This window comes from Vigna angularis, chromosome 10 (assembly GCF_016808095.1).
Source record: "Vigna angularis cultivar LongXiaoDou No.4 chromosome 10, ASM1680809v1, whole genome shotgun sequence".
Classification (NCBI taxonomy): domain Eukaryota; kingdom Viridiplantae; phylum Streptophyta; class Magnoliopsida; order Fabales; family Fabaceae; genus Vigna; species Vigna angularis.
The window spans coordinates 9,190,199-9,214,489 of NC_068979.1; the positions used below are offsets into that span (position 1 = coordinate 9,190,199).

The window sequence follows — 24,291 nt, forward strand, 5'->3', positions numbered from 1 at the left end:
TTTTACCAAATGGGTATCAATTTATCTAATTCTATCTTCCTTGGGATGTTTATTCATTAGGAAGAATTATCGTTCTTACTAGTTACAGATATTACCCATGTGTAAGTTTTTTTCTCTTTCTAGAGTTGAAAAAGTGAGATGAACTTTTTGTTACAAAAGTTTACCCATTTATAATTAATTGGTGTACCATGAAAATGAATTAAATTGTTCCATTGATGACATGATGGTGTCCATTTTGACAATGTCCAGAATCTTCGAGTTGCAATGGTGCGCAATGTAAGGCAGAGCATTGATTTTGTCGTTTTGACGAAACAAAGTTGAAGGTACAAAATACTGTAGATGTCTTATCAAGTACACAATAACAATAGTAATACGTTTTTAATATACAATAAAAACAGTGAAATTTAAACTTAAGACTATCAGGTAAATTTTTTAAAATTTTCATCACTGTGTAACATCCTATCTAAAAATATAAATCTAAACTATAAGTAAGAGTTCTTACATTTACAATAAAATAAAATAGTTACATGAAATAAAGTTAACTTACAGTTATCTTAAAATAACTATAAATTAAAATTTTTACATAAACCTATACTAATACAAATCATAAGAACAGATCAATCGGTTATACAAGAGGTGTATCAACCGAACTGTCATACAAACAGTGTATTATACCGAACGGTCCTATACTAAAAGTAAAAACAAGTACAAGACCGAACAGTCTTATTCTTAGCGAAAACCCTAATCTCCTGTCAGCGCCTGCTCCAGAATATCTTATTCACACTCTGCTCACAACCAAAAGGGTGATCATTGCAAGGACAAAGACGACCGAACAGACAACATGACAAGACATGAAAATAAGGGTAAGCTAGTGTAATTTAATTAACTATGTAAGCATACAATTCATACCAACATATAAACAATCATACATCTACCAAACTCATATAAGCATCTTATACCTGACCACTTTTCACTAAGACTGTTTGAACTGTATGAATTATGTAGCTACGACGTTCTTGCACTCGTGGAAAGGTAATCTGGAAAACCATCAGAATTACCATAGATGGAAACCCAAGCCGCCACACGAGGTTAGCCCTTCATCCCTCACTGTAGCTGGAAAACCAAGCCTACACATGAGTTTAGCCCGATAGCTGGAACCCCAAGCTATACGCAACCAGGCCTCCTACTATTCTCACCACATGCGCCATCATTCTCTACTTGAGACTCGGTGACCATTAGAATGTCAGGATGAATGACAGTTTAGTCTGACCATATTCATACTTTACAATTTCATAACCATTTCTGAGATATTCCTCCTTGAAACACTCGCTCATATCCATATAATACAATCACATCATACTGTAATGCCATCATACTTCTTCATATCCATATAATACAAATCACGTCATACTGTAATGCCATGATACTTCTTCATTTCCATATAATACAAATTGAATAGTAAAACAACACCACCCTTGAGAACGACCGAACAGAAAGATCCACAAATCTTTATGAACAAGACCGGACGGAAAAATCACTACCCATATGATCATGACCGAACGGTCATTTAAAGAGCAAGACTCAAGCATAAGCCGCACACGAATTTAGGGTCGAATACTAAACAACCAAATACTAAAGCCAAAACCCGAGCACTTAAATCTTAGACCGAACCCTTATGATTTAGAACGAATACTATTGCCTTAGATCGATCACTATTGGCCTAGGTCGAACACTATCGGCTTATGCCGAACACTATAGAATTTAAACCGAACACCAATACAGACCGAGTGCTAGTACAAGACCGAGCACTATTAAGATCGAGTGCTGGTACAAACCGAACACTCTTCAAGAAGCCGAGTGTCAGTACCAACCGAACACTCTTCGAGATACCGAGTGTCAGTACAGACCGAGCACTCTTCAGAAGTTCGAGTGTCAGTACAAACCGAGCACTCTTTAAGAAACCGAGTACCAGTCTAAGACCGAACACTCTTTAAGAACCTGAACAGTCATGAACTAGAGAGTCTCTAAAGAGACTGACCTAGTTATGACCGAGAGCAAAACAAGGCCGAACGGTCAACACTAACCATTTCAGCATTCTGCAGAACTTCTGCAGAATTATGAACAACACCCAACATGACTATTTCTAAACACTTTGGCTAACTTCAAATCCTCAAAACTTGAATCATATATCAATTCACACCTAAGCAGATATACTTAAACTTCAAAAACACCAAACTAAAGAGTTTCATGAGAGATTTCACCTCAATTTACACAAAATAAGAACCCAAGGACCCAAAGTCATATTTCTCACTTTTCATACCCTACAGAAGAACTTAAAGGCTCTAACAAGTCTAACTAAACATGCTCAGACACAATTCATTACCTAATTTCATTTTTAGCTTCAACTTCTCAATTTCACTCATTCACTTTCTCCAACCAAGAACATACCGAACATTATATCAGCAGAAACCAAACGGTTCACAGATCTCGATCATACACACAAATCAGCAACAAAATCATTCAATCATACATGCATACATTTAAACAACCAATTCCAATACAGAAAACGTAATTAAATTACTAGCTTCCCTTACCTCTTAACCGGATCGAAGGAAGACCTCTCACTGAAATGGCTATCCCACACGCACAATCACCGCCTACAAATCTTTGGATGGTTGAGAAAACAACATTCACCCACCCCAGAACTAAGAATTAGACCTAGAAGAGTAGTTGATGGACACATGCAAGTTATAATGCTTGCATGTAACAGGAAATGTAGAACTTCAAAGGACAAAGGAATTTAACTTACCAATTCCAAAACAATAACTTGATGGGTGAAAAGAGAGGCTTTTGTCACCAGAAAAGCTTAGGCAGAGCCTGATTGTTGATCAGGTGAAGAATAAGGTGAGAATTTGTATAGAGAGAATGAAGAGAATTGTAGAGAGATGGAGTATAAAAGAAGAGAGAAGAAGTTTATGAGAGAAAGAGTGGTATCAGAAAATGGAATCAATATTTACATCTTTCATCATATAATAATATTATTTTATTACAAAAATATTCGGTTCCATTATTCTCACACACCTGCACACTTCAAACCTTGATAATTTCTCAATTCTTATATCTGTCACTCCTTTCCATATGTCATTTTCAGGATTTCACATACTGTTTTTACTTCTAATAAAGTTATATTTTATTAAAATTAATAAAAAAATATGTAATATTAGCATTATAATTTCAACGCTAAGATATGGATTTTAAGGGTGCTACGTTTTAACACGATTTTTATGTCGTTATGTTTTGCTTATTTAGTAGTGAGTGAGGACGATTAATACTTCAATTTAAATTTAGAGATAAAAGCTTGTTTTTTTTATTAGCTTTATTATATTATACTCTAGTTTGCAAAATAATTACAGTAGTGAAATAAAAAGATCGTATAAATTATTTATAATTGAAGTAGGTGTGCGTACATACTTATGTGTGATTAACAATGAACTAAAACTTAGTACGTTTGATGGGTATATGTTCTTTCATTATCATGTTAACAAAAGATATGCAAATTCCATTTTATCTACTAATCCAATTTTATTCTATATCAATTTGGGTTTAAATTTTGAAATAAGAGTAAGCCTATTTTAATTATGAATTTAAATTATATTTCTAGTAATTCAAATGAAATAAGTGTGTCATGTTTTCATAAAAAAAAAACTATATATGTCATGTATTATTAATATTTTTTTTATCAATAAACCATTTTAAATTGTATCCTCTATACAAAAACTCAGAAAATTAACACATGCATTCGTGTAACAACTCATTTAATTAAATAAACAACTCTACAAAGCGTGACCCTTTTTTAATTTAGTTTGGACGAAAATTTGTTCACTTTGAACAAAAATCACCAAAAAATGAACCTCTATGTAAGACCTACAAGGAATAGATACACATATGTAATACTTGCGCCAAAATGATCTAACCAATACTTACAAGTTTTATTTTAATGGTGTGAATTCTTGTAATTTCTGTAGTTAAAAATGATTATTAATATACATTACTTTCAAAAATTAACTTGCTGAGACGTTTAATTCAAAAGTGATATAATAAATTAACCTGCCCATTAAATAGAAAAGTTTGAAAAAATTTAGAGATAACAATTCTAATATAAACTAATTCTATTTGCTGAATGAATTTTCCTATTGTTTATTAAAACCAAGTATGGTACAGTAAAAAAATCAATAAAGTTGATGATAAATTATAAGTTATATCTTTGCTACACTTTTAGTTAATTATAACTTTTGTGTACTAATAACCACATAAATTAGTCATAAAACTTGTTTTTTTTTTGGGGTGAAAAGGATGTGTTATGCTGTGATCTAAAGGTAAGTGTGATGAAAGAATAGATGATATTTTGGGTGTTGAAAAGTGACGTGAATATAGCATTTAAATGAGTCACGTCTGAAGAGTAATTAGAATTGGTGAGTGAAGAAGTTGAGAAACAAGTTACGAAAAGGAAAGCTGGTATCTGATAACACCGTTTTCTCTTCTCTATTTCTTATATTCTATTCTTTGTCTCCATGTATATGTATGTTAGGATTTAAAATGTAGGTGTATATTTCACCTTGAACAGAAATGAAAATGTATGGTATAATGAAAGGTTAAAAATTTATTAACTTATTATCTTCAGGTTTTGGATAAAGAATAATATTGATCATCGTAATTAACTCATATTTCATTGTGTCTTCGTAATAAATCTGCTTCTGACAGATCCAAGAGTGTCTCTCTTTCCTTTCTTTTATTACACATGAAAACCCTAATACACTTTTCCCTTTTTGTTGGCTAGTGAGCATTAGCTAGTAAGAAATCAAAGAGCCATAGCATTTATGCCCATCATCGGTGACATAGGAAAATCAATGGTATTAATGATTTTGGTGTTTGGTTTGAAGAAAGAAACAAGTGGTGAGGTTCTACTTCCACATCAACCTTCCTTCATTTCCACTATCTCTCGGATCTCCATTTTTAACAGCAAAAGGAACAACAAATCACACTTTCTTTCATGGATGGCGGCAAAATAAATATACATACATGTAAAGGGAAGATAAGACAAAAGGGTGACATAAAGGTGTTATTTTATTTTAGTTATGGCCTTCAAATAAAATAAAGTGAGATGCCCTTTCGCAACAAGATGGTCCTCTTCGCATATTTCCCAATTCGCATCTTCTAATGAGAGGGACTATAACACTCTATTGATGCCATCTTCCGCTCTCTTTTTTTTCAATTTTATTTTGGTGGGCCATGTGTGACTCCTTACTGGGCCCCACACACTGTTTTTCTTACTAGGTTATCCTCTCCTCTCTTCTTCTTGCCCATTCACACCTCACCACAAATGCTCAAAGTTAACGAAACTTGGGAAAAGCATACCCAACTCAATCTCCCCTCAATCCTCCAGATTTGAAAGCACAAAGGTCCTACATATTACACCATTAGCTTTATCGAGTCCATGTATTAAGGAGTCTTTATCTAACTTGAAAGTTGGGATTTTAAAGAGTTTCAAGATCTTTTATATATATATATATATATATATATATATATATATATATATATATATATATATATATATATATATATAGTTATTAAAGATAAATTTAATTTATAATATATATAAGTATAAATTTTATTTTATAAATCAATTCTATGGAGTTAAGTTAGATTTAAAATATATTTCTTTAACAAAATATGAAATCATCAATTCAAGTCTATTTCAATAAAATTTGTTGATGGTAAGGTATATTGTTATAAAACTATCAATCAATATATAATCTTATGCTTAAGAGGTATATGTTTTGACACAAAGAGATAGGTTGAAAGTCTCATATTTATTTAAAATAAAATTAATTTATAATATATATATATATATAAATAAAATGAGTGTTAATCTTACCTATTTTATAAAATTAAGTTTGGTTTAAAGTTTATTTTTTAGTAATATAAAATATTTTAACATTATTTTTAAGCTAAAAAACAATATATTTGTGATCTATTAATATAGCTAAGGATGAAAAATATACCTAACTACTTTTACTTTTTTGTAATCGAGAAGTGATGAGGACTCAATAACTCTTAATAACTAACTATTTTTCCTACTTTTGTTTTCATTTCTTTTCTACCTTTGAAAGCTTTAGCTTGGTACATGAAGGTGACTTAGGAGAAGGTGACATCTTTATAGGAAACTTGTTGGTTTCTATTGTATTGGTGAAAGCAATTACTACCTATATTTTCTCCAACGACGACCTAAAAATGCGTCAAAAATTTCAAACTACTTTATCCCTTTTAAGTGTCTAACATGAGTCAGTTAAAATTGTGGATCCTTGCAATAGTGGCTCTACACTTCTAACCATATGTATGGACAATGAATAAGGTAACTATACCTGAGTACTTCCCTGCTCCTACAAATTGTTCTTTCCTGTTATCTTTTTAAAGATTAACTTTGTTAGAAATTTAGACCACTTCAATTTACAAAAGTCAAGACCCTAACTAGGTTAAACATGAGTTAACCAACTTTCGTGTCAATAAGAACCAGATTAGATCGAATGTGTTTCTCACTTTGTCCTATTTTTCGTAAACATATAAATTAACTATGTGCAATACTACGTTTGGTTTGGTGGTTATGAGCAATAAAATATTGGGATGTTTTCTTCTCATGAGTTAAGTATCACCTTTCTTTTTTCTATTTCAAGTTTTTTAATGCTATACAAAGAATGATTCACTTTGTTTGTCTTCTCGTTAACATTCACTAATACAAAAACATCGTATAACATCGGTGTTTTTTGACCTTTCACGTCGAATTCGAGGTTGACGTCATATCTGCAGACGTTAAATTGACGTCGAACATAGAACAACTCGACGTCAAACAAATTAACATCGAATTTTGTCAATATTCAATGTTAATAAATTGTTTTTTGTTTTTTTTAATTAATTGTGATCATTTTTTATAACTCTACAATACTTGAAAAGCAGAAAAACAAACAAATTTCAATTTTTGGTATTTTACACAACATGAACAAACTATGAACGTCTAGTGTAGTATCAACAACAAACAACAATAACAAACAACAAACAAGTTCAATCAAACAACAACAACAAACATGTTCAATCAAAGAACATCAAACATGTTCAATCAAACAACAACAACAAACAAGTTCAACAAAAAAACAACAACAAATATGTTCAACAAATAAGTTCTTCAAAATGAAAACAAAAATTAACCTTCAAAAGGTGGGTTCGTCAGAATAAAGTGTTGCCATCAATGAGAGAGAAACCAGAATGTGCCTATGAATGACAAGAACATGAAAATAATCGGTCAAAACAAACAAAAAAATCATACCTAAAGTAGTTAATTAACATGCTTTTGTAACAAAGGAAAGAAAGATTACATGTGATGGTCGTCAAACTTCGTTCTAGAAAAATTTGAGCAAAGAAGAGGGTATCGCGCGCTAAGATAAAGTGAATGAATTTTCAATCTTCTGCTCAAATTTTTATTGAATTCACTAACATTTTAATGTCTAACGCTGGGGCATTCAACGTTTTATATACTTTTTGACATCTAATTTTAGGGAATTCGATGTTATATGAAAGTACATTTTCACCTTTACGCCAAGCATTTTTGTAAAATTTACACAATATAACAAATTGACGTCGAATTACAATTCTAAATTACGTCTAATAATTGCATTTACTTACAAGAATGTCACTGGTCATTTTTAACGTTGGCTATTCAGTGGTTGAACATTGAACGTGTGACATCATACGTTGTTTTTTCACTAGTGCTTACAAGTTTTAGCACAATATGATTAGTTTATGTTGGAAATTTTAAAAGTTATGAAAAATATGAGATATATGAAAGATCTACGAAAGATATGTTGTAGGAATTAACTTGTAATATTTTATCATATATATATATATATATATATATATATATATATATATATATATGTGTGTGTGTGTGTGTTTGTTAACGCGTGTCAGTACCGGGTTTTAGTAGACAAAAATATCCCTATATATTATGGATTCTAAATTTTAAAGTTAAGGGTATTTTAATAATTTTCATTCTCAAAACTTAAAAAAAAAAAAGAAATCTCCAAACCCTTGCTCACGTCCCTCATTCCTCTCAACCCTTTTCTCTTTCATCTCTCTCACTCCAACATTTTCTTTGTCATCCTATGTAACCCCAACTGAAAAAAATCAGAAACACTGTTAAACAATCTTGCAAAAAAATGATTTTATAATGAGTTTTCATTTTATAATTTTTGTCTTATCTGATTTTATCCAATTTTCACAAGCATAAAGGAATTGGTAATTGACCTGGAAAAAATCAAGAATACTTGTTGTTAAACAATTTCTTACCAAAAATGATTTTATAATGAGTTTTCATTTTATAATTTTTGTCTTATCTAATTTTATCTAATTTTCACAAGCATAATGACATCAAAGGAATTGGTAATTGGCCTGGAAAATCAGAAACACTCGTTGTTAAGCAATTTCTTACAAAAAATGATTTTATAATGAGTTTTCATTTTATAATTTTTGCCGTATATAATTTTATCTAATTTTCAAAAGCATAATGACATCCAAAGGAATTGGTAATTGGCCTGGAGGATTTTTTTTAGAGATGATGTTTCAACATATGCAAATGATGAAATTAGAAAGGTTAGTGAAGATGATGAAATTGAATAGATCTTGAATGAACCTTTGCCTAAAGGTGAATATGTTAATAACTCAACTCTTTACAAAGGCAAATTGTTTAACGACAAGTGTTTCTGATTTTTTAAATTGGGACTAGAGTAGGGATGATAGAGAAAAGGTTGCAGTGAGAGAGATGAAAGAGAAATGGTTGAGAGGAATGAGAGGGGTGAGTAAGGGTTTGGGGATTTCTCTTTTTTTTTTTGAGAATAAAAATTATTAAAATACCCTTAACCTTAAAACTAGGAATCCATGATATATAAGGGTATTTTTGTCTACTAAAACCCGATACACATTGTTAAAATGTACCAACTGAAAAACAGGCGTACACGCGTTAGCAAACCCATATATATATATATATATATATATATATATATATATATATATATATATATATATATATATATATATATATATATGGGGTTTGCTAATTTATGTAAGGTCGTTTTCTAGTTGGTACATTTTAACAAAGTATACCAAGTTTTAGGTTAAAAAAAATTCTCGAAAAACATACTTTAAATCCAAGGTCATTTTAATAATTTTAAAATTTAATTTAAAATAAAAAATAAAAGATAGTTATTTATTATCATGAGTTTATAGTTGTTGCCATATGTATTAGTTGTTTTTTGAAATAAAAAAAATAAAAGGTAATTATTTTTCATTCATAGAATATTTTTAATTATAATATTTTAGGAATATATAATTTTTATAGCTACACGTGTATTAGTTGTTTTTTAAAAAATGATCAGTGAATCATTAATGTCATCTCTAGGCAATATCTTGATAAGAGATTTCTTTTACAATTTGTATTTATATTTTTAATAACATAAATGATTATTATTTTATGAATCTTCTCCAAAATGGTTATTATTTTATGAATCTTCTCCAAAAAGTTAATTACTAATATCTGATGTGTGAATATATACATATATATAATTTTTAAACATATTTTTGTCATAATTGAATTAAATAATTTCGCATAAATCAGTTGACATATATATGTGATTATTTCAACTAATTTTTATACTCTCATGGATAATTATAAATGTCAACTTTATTTTATTAAAAAAAGTAGTATACAAATCTATATGTTTTGGTATAGTTTTGAATCTCTTATATTTTCTATGACGCATTAGTGCTAAATCTTATAACTATCATGTTCTAAAAAATAAAACAAAATGGTCGATCAACTTTTCTTCATTTGTTTATTTTGTTCATTCATATTTTTGAATATATAAATATATATGGTGCAACCATTATAGGTTAAAACTTTTCATGCATTTGTTTAATATTTTTTTTTCTCTTTGAATGGGTGTTATGAACGGTAAGGTGCTGCTCGTGTGGTTTTGTGTGTTATTGTTGCCATGTTTTTTAGGTTCTTTACGGTGTTTTATAACCCAATATTGTTGAAAGAAAAATAAGTGCATATGGTAGGAAAGCTAATGGTGGGCTCATGGATTAAAAACGTTTTTTTCCTCTCTAATGTATGAAGCTTTAGGAGAACAAATCTTGGAATATATGTTAATGCAGTGTCTTTTGTTGTTTGACAACTATATTAGCATAATGATTATTTTATTGAAATATGGTTAATTCAGGGAGAATTTTATAGTTAATATTCTAAAATCCTACATTTTAATAAGATTTTACATTAAATCACCTACTACACGAATGCTATATGTAAAAAATTATAATAAAATTTTTTATTTATTTTATGCAATCACATTCCTTTCTGAAAATTATATATTCCTAAAAATATTATAATTAAAAATATTCATAAAGTTATGGATGAAAAACAACTACTTTTAATTTTATTTTTTATTTTAAAAAATAACTAATACATGTGACAACAATTATAAAGTAATGAATGATAAATAACTATCTTTCATTTTTTTAATTTTAAATTAAATTTTAAAATTATTAAAATACCCTTGAATTTAAAGTATGTTTTTTTAATAAGGAGTAACCTAAAACTTGATACTTTGTTAAAATGTATCCACTAGAAAAAGACTTTACATAAATTAGCAAACCATATATATATATATATATATATAACTGAAAAATATTTTTAAAATTGAAATATTTTCGAAAAATTATTTCAAATAAAAATTATATTAAATAAATATTTTCAACATTCTTCTTTATTTAATATTTTTTGCTTAATATTGGTTTGTTTGAAGTTGAAATATTCAAATTTGATTTTCCTTCTATTTTTGTGCTTGATTTTCTCTTCTTTTTGTGCTTGTAAATTTTAATTTTCTCTTTCTCCTATGGATTTGAAATTGTTGTATTTCTTCTTCTATCATCATCATCTTCTTTGTCAATTGTGAATTTCACAGTGACATTGGATCTTTGATGAAAGTTAGAACACGAACCTTCGTCTACTTTTTCTACTTGAAAGTCAAACTTCTTTAAGAGATATTCATCTTTTTTTTTATTTTGATTCTTGTTTTATATTTTCTTCATTTGTAGTCGATTCCTCACTCATCATATTCAAAGTAAATATTTTGTTTTTGATATAAAATTTGAATACTTCTAAGTTGTTAGCATATTTGATCACATAAAGTTTGATTTCAAATGAGACCTTAATAACCTTTTTCTAAGGTTTGAACAACACTTAATAGATTTTGAGTAATCTTAGAAACATATAAGACATAAAAAATTAAATTGATGCCAAAATGAGTTTTAATTGAAATTATTCTTGTACCTTTCACAATAAGTTGTTTTTCGTTCTCAATATTTAATTTGAAAATATCAAATTTGTTGAGCTCTTTGAAAAGTTATCGATCATGAGTCATGTGGTTTGTACAACCATTATCTATAATCCAATCTTTTGTTGATTTTTTTGTTGTAGCACATGATGTTGAATTGACACATCTTTAGGATTTGCATACTTTTTTCACATATCTTAATTGACAACATTTATGACATTTTATATTTGGCTTCGACCAAGACCGGTTGGGTTGTTGTATTTGCTCCTTCGGTTGTTCTTGATTATAAATGAGAGCATTCTCTTTAGTATGAAGTAAAATACCTTCAACTACATGATCTTGTTTCATTAATCTTTGTTGTTCTTGTGCTTGCAACACATGTACAATTATGTATAGATCTTTTATGTTTTCAGTCAAAGTAATAAATGCTTCATATTTCTCCAACATCGTCTCGAGAATTATCTCAGTAGGTAGGTGTAGAATTTAGAAACTTTTTTCCTAACAATTTTACCTTGTTAACAACACCTAACAATTTGTTTTAGTATTCTTTAATTGTCTCAAACTTTTTTTTATCAAATTTAAATCTTCTATGCCTAAAATTTTCTCTAAATTCTTTTGAGAAATTTTAGGATCCTGTTAAGGATAATTTGTGAAATATTTGCAAACAAGCATGAGTTTGTTTTTTCCTTCCTTATTTTTTTTTGTGTATTTTGATTTGAGCCACATTAAAATTTTCAACAAAGGAACATCATATTCCTCTACTACTTGTCATAAATCTTAAGATAAGTTTGCATTATTATCAACCATAAATTATAATTGTCATTGTTGACAAATGAGATAACAAATGAGAATTTTCTTTCATCCACTAGTACAAAAACAGCGTATAACGTCACGCGTTCAACGTCCAACCATTGAATAAGGTTAAAAATGATCGGTGACATTTTTGTAAATAAATACAATTATTAAATGTTGTTTAAAATTGTAATTTGACGTAAAAGGATATAAAATGTCGAATGCCCCACTCTTAGACGTCGAAAGGTTAGTGAATTCATTCACTTTATTTTAGCGCGCGAGACCCTCTTCTCTTCTCAGACTTTTCTGAACAAAGTTTTAGGACTATCATATGTAATCTTTCTTTCATTTGATACAAATGCATTTTATGTATGATTGTTTATTTTGACCGATTATTTTTGTGATTTTTTTCTTCATAGGCACATTATGCTTTCTCTGACACCGGTGGCGACACTTGATTCTGACAAAAGATTAGTTTTCGTTTTCGTTTTGAAAAACTTATTTGTTGAACTTATTTGTTGTTTTTTGTTGAACTTGTTGTTTGGTTGAACTTGTTGTTTGGTTGAACTTGTTTGTTGTTTGGTTGAACTTGTTTGTTGTTTGATTGAACTTATTTGTTGTTGGTTATTGTTGTTTGTTATTAAGAAAAATATATTAAGTAAATAACTAATTTTTAAAACTAAAAAATTTCCTAAATGCTAATTTAAGAAAAATATATTAAGTAAATATCTCTGCATTATAACGTGTTTAAAATATAGAATCTATAATTATTATTATATTGATCTATATCAAGTTATATAAAGGAAAAAGTCTGTCATTAGTGAATTGATATTCCAAATAAGTTTGTTGTTTACTTTTCTTCTTCTTCTCGAATATGGTTTTGAATGTAATAAAACATAGATTTTATGTTATACTTAATGAAATATAACACATAAGGAAATAGTTGACAAATTCACTGTATCATCTACCATACACACGAGTAATGCATGATAATAAAGAATCCTTTAAATAGTCAGACAGTTAAATAGAAAAGAGCAACCAAAAAAACATAAAAAGCAGTCACATGGTTCACTTAAAGTGCTAAACTAACTAACTCAAAACTCAAAACTTTCTCTTACATTAAACTCTTGACTTTAAGTTGTATAATAGTTTTAAATAAGATAATTTTAGATATTATAAATGTTCACATCTGACATATAATTACAATAACTCATATAAGTATTATTTATATAAAAAATAACTATTGAAACTAAGTTTCCTAAAAGGTTTAGTTTCAAACGAGGAAATTATAATGGTCTTATAACCTCTTATGTTATGTTTTGAAGTCAGACATAGGAAAAAGTCAAATGATTTTATCAAAACAGACGAACTTGTATCATCAATCCTCTTAAATTTTCATAGGTTTATGACCTTTAAATTAAATTTTAAATTTTATAAATAATTTTAGTTGATAATAAAATATATGTTTATGGTCTTAGTCAACTATTTTATATTTAGGCACTCCTTCGTCTTCATAATAAAAATTCATTGTCGAAATCATAGCGAGAGCCTTCTAGAGATAATTCGGAACAAAGATAAGATAAACCCAAACTAACGCTTTCTACGTCATTGAGAGAAGCATGGTCCAAACAACAATAATTAATTAATATTTAAATATCTATACCTCTCTATCTCAAAATAATAATATATCAACATTTGTAAGATGAAAAATATCTTCCTAGATGTAACTAGAAATCACTAGATTGTTAGAGATATTTGTCTCTCATAATATATACTGTTTTTTTTTAATTAGTTTGATTCAATTTTTATTAGAAACTACCGAAATAAAATATAAAAGATAAATATAATTTAACTTTAATTTAAAATAAATTTTAATTAAACTAAAAAAATTTTAACAGTTCAGTTTAAATGTAGCTTTTGTAATTTTTTTCTATTTAAAAATTAAAAAAATTAAAAACTGTTAAATATTTTATAATGAAAAAGGCTCCAATAAAAAGATATGATATGATTTTGTTTATAGTTATTGTTATATTCATAATTTAAACGTTTTATTATTAAAAGCATAATATAAAGTTGTTATCAAAAGATAAATATATAACTCTAAAGTATAATATAATCATACAATAAAATAACCTTTAAAATAAATATAATTTCATGAGATTTAATATTTGATTTGACTTAACTTCGTTTTAAAATAGATTGCTGCAATTGGAGCCATGAATTCATAATTATTTTTTCCAAGTGGCTTTATCATTAATAATTTCATTTTATAGGCATGTCTATTATGTGTTATACATATCTCATAAATATGCTTGTATAATATAAAATTTAAAGCTTTAGATCATAAAAATAAAAAATAAAAAATAGAAAATACTTACTTTTATCTTAGAAACATATAATGTTATCGACAATCAAATAAAATATTTAGAATGAAATTTAAAACCTTTTCATTTAAGTAAAAATTGGAAAAATATTTTAAAAATTATATGATAAAAAAATAAAAATAATAACTCATAAAATTACCCTTGTAATGAATATAATTTTAAGTGTTTTTCACTGCATGATCCTCCCTTCTAATAATATTATTTTAATCTAAAATAGTTAATATAAAGATATTATGATTTTTTTTCTCAATTAAAATATAAAACGCTGTCATTTTAGTTTTGATCTCATAAATACAAATAAAGTAAAAACAGATTATTATTTTAAAGGTTAAAAGACTAAAACATTTATAAGATTTTTAAGAAGCACATAACAGTTTCACAATTATTAGAATATATCTATAGTATACTATTATTATTATTATATTATTATTATTATAAAGAGGATTTCACTTTTCATATTCATACTTTTTTTTCACTCTTATCATTAAAATAAATGTTTATTTAAATTAAAATAATTATTTATTAATTTTTACTTTTAAATCATCTTTTTTGAAAATGTAATAATTTTTTATTTAATAATTTTTTTAAAATTTAATACTTTTAAACTAAAATAATTATTTACAATAAAATTCTCAAAAGTATTTAATTTATTTTTATAATTATAATAATAATAATAATTTATTATTAAAGAGTACTCTTTCAAATTTAACATTTTTTTATCTAAACATTTTTTAAATGTAACTATTTTTTAAATAAATATTATTTATTATCAAAATAAATATCTATAATCAAAATGTAATATTATTTGTATTTATTTTTATAATTATAATTTTATTATTTTTTGTTATTATAGAAAAACATAAAAAAGATATGCAGATGTTTTTTCACTGAGGGATACTTAGAATTGTAAAACTCAAGAAAATTATATTTTAGATGTAGTGATAGTCTAAAAATCGTTAAACTCAGTTATTTTAATATTCAATGATTTTATTATAAATAATTTTGTTATAAAATCATCTTTAGAAACTACTTTTCTGAAGTTCTTTATCTTTTTTTTAAATAATCTTATTCCTCAATCATTTTTTAACGATCATAAAGTTCTTATGGAATCACAATTGAGTAATATCTATTTCTAAATGATTAGTTCTTCGTTCAAAGCAGGTAAGTTTCTATCTTTTTTTCTTTTTTGTTCTCTGTTTATGATCATAGTTAGAAAACCCCGACACATGTATCATTGGTGTTCATTTCTTGATTCTCTGTCAATTTTTGGTCCTAAGGACTTTTTTCTATCACAATTTGGTTATTCGCAGGTGTTTCTAGAATTCCTTGTGCAGGAAGCAAAGGTGTTCATTCTTAAAGTTTCGTAACTTTGGTGTAAGCTAAGGGAAGCTAGTGTTATATTTTTGATGAAATGATTGTTTGTTAGTTTATAAAATTGATGTATATTGTTGAATTCTGTAAAATGTTTGTTATTGATTTTTGAAGTGTTTTAGAAGATGAATGATGGTTGTGTAATTTTGTTTGATGACATGATTGTTGGTGGACTTGTATGATTTTGCGTGAAACTTCGACATAAATTAACCTAGAATAAATTACTCCAGTTCGACATTCATACTATATCCGAATGAGTCAAGTCTAATGTGATATGATTATGATGTATGTTTATTATGTGTGTAATATAATGTATAATAAATTATTATTGTATTATGATGATTTGTTTTACCATTAGTTTACCTTTGTTTTTTTGTTGTATGTCTTTGTGTATGTTTTTTCTTTTGCAATGATCACCTAAATTGTATAAGCTTAGGGAGGACGTCAATCGTTTTAGCGTGAGGATGAGAGAGAAGCAATAAGATAGATAATGTTTGGTTCGTCAAGAATAGGAACTTTTGTCCTAATAGTTTCAAGTTCCAAGTTCTCATCTGTGTACATCTTATTTTAGTAGTTTTATATTATTAAAATGGGATATTACAAAAATTAGTTTGTGAATGGTACGTCCATTCAAGCTCACACATGCGTAAACATACAAAATAAAAACAAACGGTAAAAACAATATCATGTAATCCGTATTTTAAATAAATCTGGAAAATAAATATGAAACATTTTTCAAGCATGTACATTTTAAATATTTTCAAGCCCTTGAAAATGTAAGAGAAAACAATAGGGTGCAAAAGGTAATTAGCCAAGAAAATTTGTAGAACATACCAAGAACGTCTACACCCTAACAAATTTCTTGTTGCACCCCGTCAAAAATCTCTTAAAAACTATTAAGTGTTGCTCCCTCTACCACCATCTCTTGCTCCCTCCACCTCCCCTTTACTATTTTGCCCTTCAGTAAAATTTTATTTTTAGGGTTATTATTTTTGAATTTTTACCCACTCCCAACCCATCCCACTAATGACCGATTATTAGTCCAAACTTTTCTTTCATTCTAACGTTAGACTTCTTCCTCTCTTCCTCTATTTCTTTCACTATGAGAATATACTTTGTTCGGTGGTATACGTGAAAAGTTGCAAAGGTTGGTGGTGGTGGAAAGAATTGATCAAGCTGTGTTGGTTTTGTCGGGTCTCATTGGTGCGTGCAGTGGTGCGTTCCCCAGGTGCGTGAATAAACCCTAAAATTAAAAAAAAAGGTAAACTTTAAACGGATATGAACATCCTTCAGCGGATGTCAACGTAATCACAACAAATCTCTGTGAGAGGCATCAAACTGTAATTCAACACAATGTGTTGAATTCCCTCGTGGCATGGTCCTAACTTATTTACTTTTTTTCCGTGAGAGATTAACTTCAGTATGGGCCCTCGATCCTACACATCAATATTTAATAAAATTTCTATTAAAAAAAACAATAAAATAAATTTTACTTTTGCACTCACCCGACCCTGTGAAATAGCATAAGCTACATGCTGAACATAGTACATCAGCAATGAACCATCACGTGGACCTCCAAAAAATCCACTGATATCCTCTTGTATGTTATGAACATTCGCATGCTCCTCCTCATCGTCATCGTCGTCAGGGGCCTGAAATGCATCCTCCTGACCATGAGTCTCATACACCTCATATGTCTGCTTCTCAAAGGCTCGCTCCTCAGCATAGGGGTCATCCTCAATAGGAGTTGCACGCCTTCTTTGAGCGGAAGAGGTAGATCTTCTCCGACTTTCGCCCTGCGCCGAACTCTCTCCTCGAGAACTAAAAGATGCACCGCGTGTTCTTGCCATTTCTAACAAAAATATAATTGTTTCATTTAAAAAACCTCTGAATCGTCAAAAATCAAAATTGATTTTTATTCTAAAGAGGTGCAAGAGGCTATGAGCCAGAGTTCATGCATCATTACAATTAAAATGTGTTTTGAATCCACTTGGCTAATAGATGGAAGAACAATCACGTATACGTATTGATATTGGATTGAGCTTTTAACTTTGAAAATTAAGTTGCGAGAGTGATTGTAGCGTCCGTTTGTGCTTATTACATTCTATATTTAATATTGAAAAAAAAAACCCAAAAGGCCGAAACGGATGTGGGATATCTGTTTGGCCTTCAATGGATCTCCCACATCTGTCGACGGAAGTTAGATATCCGTTGAAGACCAAACGGTTATCCTACATCCGTTTTGGCCTTCGCGGGGACTGTTCAGAAGGCACACAATCGAACCAACGGCGACAACAAACCATTAACAGTGACAAAACAACACATATTCAAACCACACAAACAATAATAAACCCTAAACTAAACTACCTAACATAAAAAATGAAGAGAATGGTGAAGAAAACCAACCTGAAGAAACGAAAACAAGCTGCAAAGAACTCCTCCTCCTCCACGCTGGTCGACACTCTAGACGCTCCTCCACACCACGGCGGCGACGCTCCTTCACACCACGACGACAATTGAAGCTTTCAAACCAAAAGAAAAACTGGAAAGAAACAAAGAAAAGAATGAAAGCGGGAAGGTGGGGAGGTGAAGCGGAAATGGAAAATGGGGAAGAGAGTTCCGTGGATGGGTGCTGGGAAAGTAAAATTAGAGTTTCAAATTATTTAAAATAGGATAAAAGTAAAAAACTTTTAACTTAAGGATATAATTGGAATTAAAATAATATGGGGAGATGGAGGAAGTATACGGTGGTGGTGGAGGAAGCAACACCCAAAACTATTTCCTTAATAGAAATGGGATGATTGTCCAGACAATTTTTTTTTTAATTTTTTTAGTTTATTCTGAAAAGTAAATTCCTGAATAAATAGGGTACACAAATGCTGTTCAAGAAAGTACACAAAGCAGGCCACCCAATTGCCTATTGGGCCCCTTCGGTTGGTTGTAAAATTCCTCTTTCAGCAGCCTTACTGGTCCTAATACTCTATATTTTCTAAAAAAAACACATAATTAATTGATATTAAAAATTTTAGAAAAAAATATAAACCAAAATATGTTATCTATCGGTATGAATATATGACTTTATTTTTATCATTTATTTATTGTTAAAATTCATTCTACCAACTTACATTTTCAGGAAAAATCAAACCTCATAAAGTGAAATTCTCTGTTCGTATGAAAATTTATCCGTGGATACTTATATTTGTCATGTGTCATGAAAGTAAAATTATAATTTAAAGCAAAATTGGAAAAAACAATAAAGGAGATACGTGAAGCAACTAAATTACTAGAAAGTAAAGTTTTTTTTTTCATAATATTGATATCGGTGTAAACGTGTGTCCAATTTTAATCAAAGGAAGAAACAAAGTCATTGAGTGTTGGTGAAACAAACACAAAATTTAAAACACGATGTAGACATCTGGAATCAAAGTCCGTCCACCTTAATCCCTTTCTTTAGATAATGAATTTGTGTTAGGGTGCAAAAGGTGTGAAGTATTCTCACAGATGAAATTCGTTAGATTTTCTTAGTAATGTATATAACTTAATACGAGGGAAAATGTATTAAAAATATTATTTTACTAGTAAAACAAATTTATAATACATAAATAAATATAAATTTAATCGATCAATTTTGTAGAATTGAATTGGATTTATAATTTACTTTAAGCAAAGTAAGTTATCTGGAAAGAATTTTTATAAATAGAGTGGCAACAGTTCCAGTCCAGTTGGCTTGCAACATTATGATGAATGCACTGCACTGTTGAACTGGTCTTGATTAAAACTTGCAAGAATTAGGGTAAATGTAGAGCATGATGGAAGGAGACATGAGTGCCGACTCACGTGATCAACACCTCAGACAGTGATGTTGTCTCACCCAGAAAATTCAACAAGTTATAGCCATGTTGTCTTGTGGAGATTACTGACATTTAATTTCAAGAGTTTGTGTCGGTTAAGTTTGTGATATTTCAATGGTGATAGTGACTTCATTTTGTTTTCACCTATTGCTTGTTGCAATGATTAAGGATTTGTTGACTAATTTCATTATAAACACCTATCAGACAAAGAAAATATGGAAAATAGAAAACAAAAATTGCTCTGTAATATGCATTACAGTCTTTTGAAAAAGCTAATATGAAATCATTTTTTATATGAGAAATACATACATAGGTTAAATGACTGTCCTCTTTTTATGGCTAAATATACTTTAGGTTAGTTAATGGCACATGGCAAATGCTAAGGAAAGAAAGGATAAAAGAATACAATACTCTAAATATCAATCATAATATGTATAAATAAATTACACATAATACTCATCTTTTTCTCCCAAAAGCAATGTTGGCATATCCTAAAGCCAAATAATTCCAATTTTCAACCAAATCTTTTTCAATTCGTTTTAGAAGAAATCAAAACCAACTGAACTTATAAACTTATGCTGCTGCTTCTTATGATGATGATCATCTCCATATGCATGAAGGGATCAGCTATTTGATTCCAATTGCTGCAGGATCAGTACCAGGTTTTGCACCAAGAGCAAAAAATTCAATAATAACTTCTAAAGGCATGCCTTTTGTTTCAGGAACTTTGAGGTAGACAAATGTCCATGAAATGATGCAGCCAAGGACAAATAACCCAAAGACACCAGGGGGGCCGAGAAGCTGGAGCAAGGTGGGGAATACTAAGGTCACAATCAAGGTACAACCCCAAAATGTAAGAGAAGTCAGGGAAATGCAGATTCCACGAACACTTGTTGGGAAGATTTCAGCACATATGATGTTTGGAATAACGCCAAAGCCCATGCAGAAGACGCTTTCATAAACCACAACACTGATACAAGTGATTGCAGCATTGATCACAGAATTTAGTTCCAAGAACTGCTTGATTATTAGTGCCAGGAGGCAAACTATCAAAATGGGTATTGTGTACAGCATGATAGACCTGCCATGAGAAAACACATAATGTTATTGTCACCAATTTCTGCATTTCACTCCATCTTTTGTTTTATGAGATAAACAGCTATGTATAGACAAGTTCATGAGAGAATTTCGCACAGACCAACATTTAAGTAAATATTGCACTGATAGGACAGTGTCTACATTAAAAAAAGCAATCCTGTCGAATATCAATGACAGTAATACGACAATGTAGCAAAAAGAAGAATCTAGAAATTGAATAATATTGCTACGGAAACACCTGAAACAGAGACAAGATCAACATGAAACTTAAGCGAAATCATAGATTAAGCATACCTCCTGCCAGAAATATCCATGAGTCTTATTGCAAGAGCTATACAAGGAAGCATACAGAATGTTGTAATGATAGTTACAAGAAAAGAAGCAGATGCAGAACTAAGGCCCAAATTTGATAAAAGAGCTCCTATTTCTGCCTGTTCAAGAATCTGGGGAGCATAGTACAGAAAGCCATTTATGCCAGCAGCCTGCAATGCATATTATATTTTCAAAATCACAAAAGAAGCCAAAGTGTATGTGCAGGTTTTCATAGTAAATATCATTCGCTTCAACTAATTTGAAATTGCTAGGTAAATAACTCCTAGACGCATTATATACTTGCCAATATAGCCATGAATTTCATCAAAATTGTCAGAAAGATGAGATGAGGAAAAGGAATGGAGAGAATGCTAATAGCTTGCTTAGTTTGAGAAGACGTTTTCTATTTCTATGTCCTGCTTGCAATATTATTTAGCAAAAGATTCAATAGTGAATTCATTTTGTTTATGTTTTCAAAAAGATTTGCAACACAAAATGATAGCAGGAAAGGTTTTCTTAAACTGAACTACTCCTAAGATCCTCAAGACATTATTGAGTAGAGCAACTTCAAAGTAAGAATGGATTTAGTATGTTAAACGACACAATATAGTCAAGTAAAGTAATACCACTACAATTCTTACTTATTGTACCTGTTGAAGAATTTGAAGTCCTATGCCAACAACTAATGCACGCTTGACTCCTGGTTCTAGCAGAGCTCTCCATTTTGAGCCTTTTGCCGCAACTTCTGGCAGATGCAACAAATCATGAGTTCCTAGAACTGACTGACTAACAAGAGCAGCAGCTTGATACGCTTCACCGCCATCTATTGGTATGTCATAGCCAGAAGTTGAAACAAATGATGAAACATGCTGAGAGTGAGACACTGCAGTAGGTTCCGCATGCAAATAAACCCTTTGGAGCCCTTCTCTTTTCCCACCCCCAACACCATCAGCTGATTTATAAACCAACTGCCAACCTCCACCAATGTTTGTATTTTTAGGAGTTTCAACCGCATTCCCATGAGCTAAACTACTATTACTTCTCAAGCTGCTTGTGCTCCTCATACCCAACATGTCCTTGGATCCATGAGCCCTTTCACCAGCACCCCCTTGAAATGACATTAGTGGCGCATGCAGGTTGTCATTGGTACCAAAGGGAGAATCTGGCTCTCCCATGCTAAAGATACTGTTGGCATTATGAATTAGCATGCTGCGTGAACCTCCACTCTCAGGGAGATTACTCTCATGCAAACTTCCGAAGAGATTGACAATAGGATCCTTAAGACCAGTACTAGATAGACCCCCAAAGCTTCCTTGCTGAGACAACATACTACGGGATATCAAGCTACCCTGTCCATTCACCGGCTGAGCAACCATTGTAACCCCCTCATTGGGACCATATAACTTTATATAATCTTTTCCAGCTTCCTGGTTAACAAGAATCTCGCTAGCTGGGGCAACTACATACTCTTCTATGGAAGTGGCTTCACCCCCAGGGCTGAGACCCTCAGCCAGCAACGCCAATTCCCCTACACATCAAAGTCAACTCTAATCAATACAAGCAAAATGATGATTCAGTTCAGCGAAGAAAAAACTAACACTAAGCGCAAATTCTGTGTCACCTGAAACATCATCAGTGCCACGAAGCCTTTTCAGAACCTTTTCAGCCTCAAGTAGCCGGCCTTTACTCACAAGCCATCTTGGAGACTCGGGCAGGTAAAAGACAGTCAGTAAAAAGTAGGCAACAGCAGGAATTGAAATAACTCCAAGCATGAGTCTCCAACTTGGTGAGTCAGTCAAGGACATAAAGAACACCATAACGTAAGCCAAAAACATTCCACCAGAACAAGCAAACTGAGTGAAAGTGTTCAATTGGCCTCTGATATCGGCCGGTGCTACCTCAGATATGTAGAGAGGATTAAGAGTAACAGCCAGAGCAATGGCAACCCCATCCACTATCCTCGCTACCAGAATAACGGCAACATTAGGAGCAAAAAACATTACCAGACCACTCAGGAAATACATTACAGAAGATGTTATCAGCATAGGACGTCTTCCAACCATATCGGACACTGCCCCGGAGAATATTGTCACAATAGTACCGGTTATAAACGACATGGACACAATTATCCCTTCAATTGTCGCGTCCACTACGAACTCCTTCTTGATGTAGGTCATACCAGCTGCAAAAGAGTACCAACATGTTTGTTCAATTTAAGTAATGAGATCTAACACACCCTTTCACAATTCCTATTCTAGTTATTTTACAATTAGGGTAATCAATTTTAGCTCCATCCTCCCCATGATAGAGAGAACACAGTATTGCCATGAATTATTATCATAATCCATACATGACATTGAGACTTTCAGCAAAAACGCCCATGCACTATCGAAAAATCACACTATACACAACACAATTAGAGAGAAAGAAGAAATGCATAAATATAGAGTCAAATATAAACCTGCAACAGTTGAATTATCCCATCCCATCAGAAGATTCCCAAGTGTGGCCGCAAGTGCAACAATCACAACTTCCATCATTTTTAATCTCCTTGTCTGAGAAAAAAAAAATCCAAAATCGAAACTCAAACACTCGAACTCAAGCTGAAAGCTTTATAGTCACTCTTTTCAGATCTTCATTCAGAATGTGAAATTTCAGAGCTGATTGACACTGAATGTTTTAAAGAGTGGAGTTCAAAGAATGGGACTGCACACGTTGGACAGTTGGTTGCTGATGAGTACGGTTTTCATCAACCTGTCGGGAACATTGCTTTTGATTTTTCAAAATCACTGCGTATCTAACTAAGACTTAGCTGTACGAGGGAAACACTGTTTTTTTTTTATTCTTATAATTAATAATTAATATTTATGAATTTTAAAATAATATTGTTCGTGTATAAAGAAAACCATCATTATTAATGATTTAAAAAATGTTATTTGATAATATCTTAAAAGTGACAATCGACTATAAATTATTAATTATAAAGTCAAATAGAATGAAGAAACCTAAATTTTATATTATGAACTTCGTGACAGGCACATT

General features: G+C 30.3%; 1 protein-coding gene across 1 annotated transcript; it reads right to left on the reverse strand.

Moving 5' to 3' along the window:
* Positions 1 to 20,223: 20,223 nt before the first annotated feature.
* Positions 20,224 to 24,038, reverse strand: LOC108336068 (monosaccharide-sensing protein 3). The gene is made up of 5 exons (XM_017572379.2): positions 23,711 to 24,038; positions 22,871 to 23,431; positions 21,900 to 22,777; positions 21,232 to 21,419; positions 20,224 to 20,920 (listed from the first exon to the last, which is right to left on the reverse strand). Exons 1-5 carry the CDS (start codon positions 23,787 to 23,789, stop codon positions 20,467 to 20,469), a joined length of 2,160 nt encoding a protein of 719 aa, XP_017427868.2. The 5' UTR covers positions 23,790 to 24,038; the 3' UTR covers positions 20,224 to 20,466.
* Between the last annotated feature and the right edge of the window lie 253 nt (positions 24,039 to 24,291).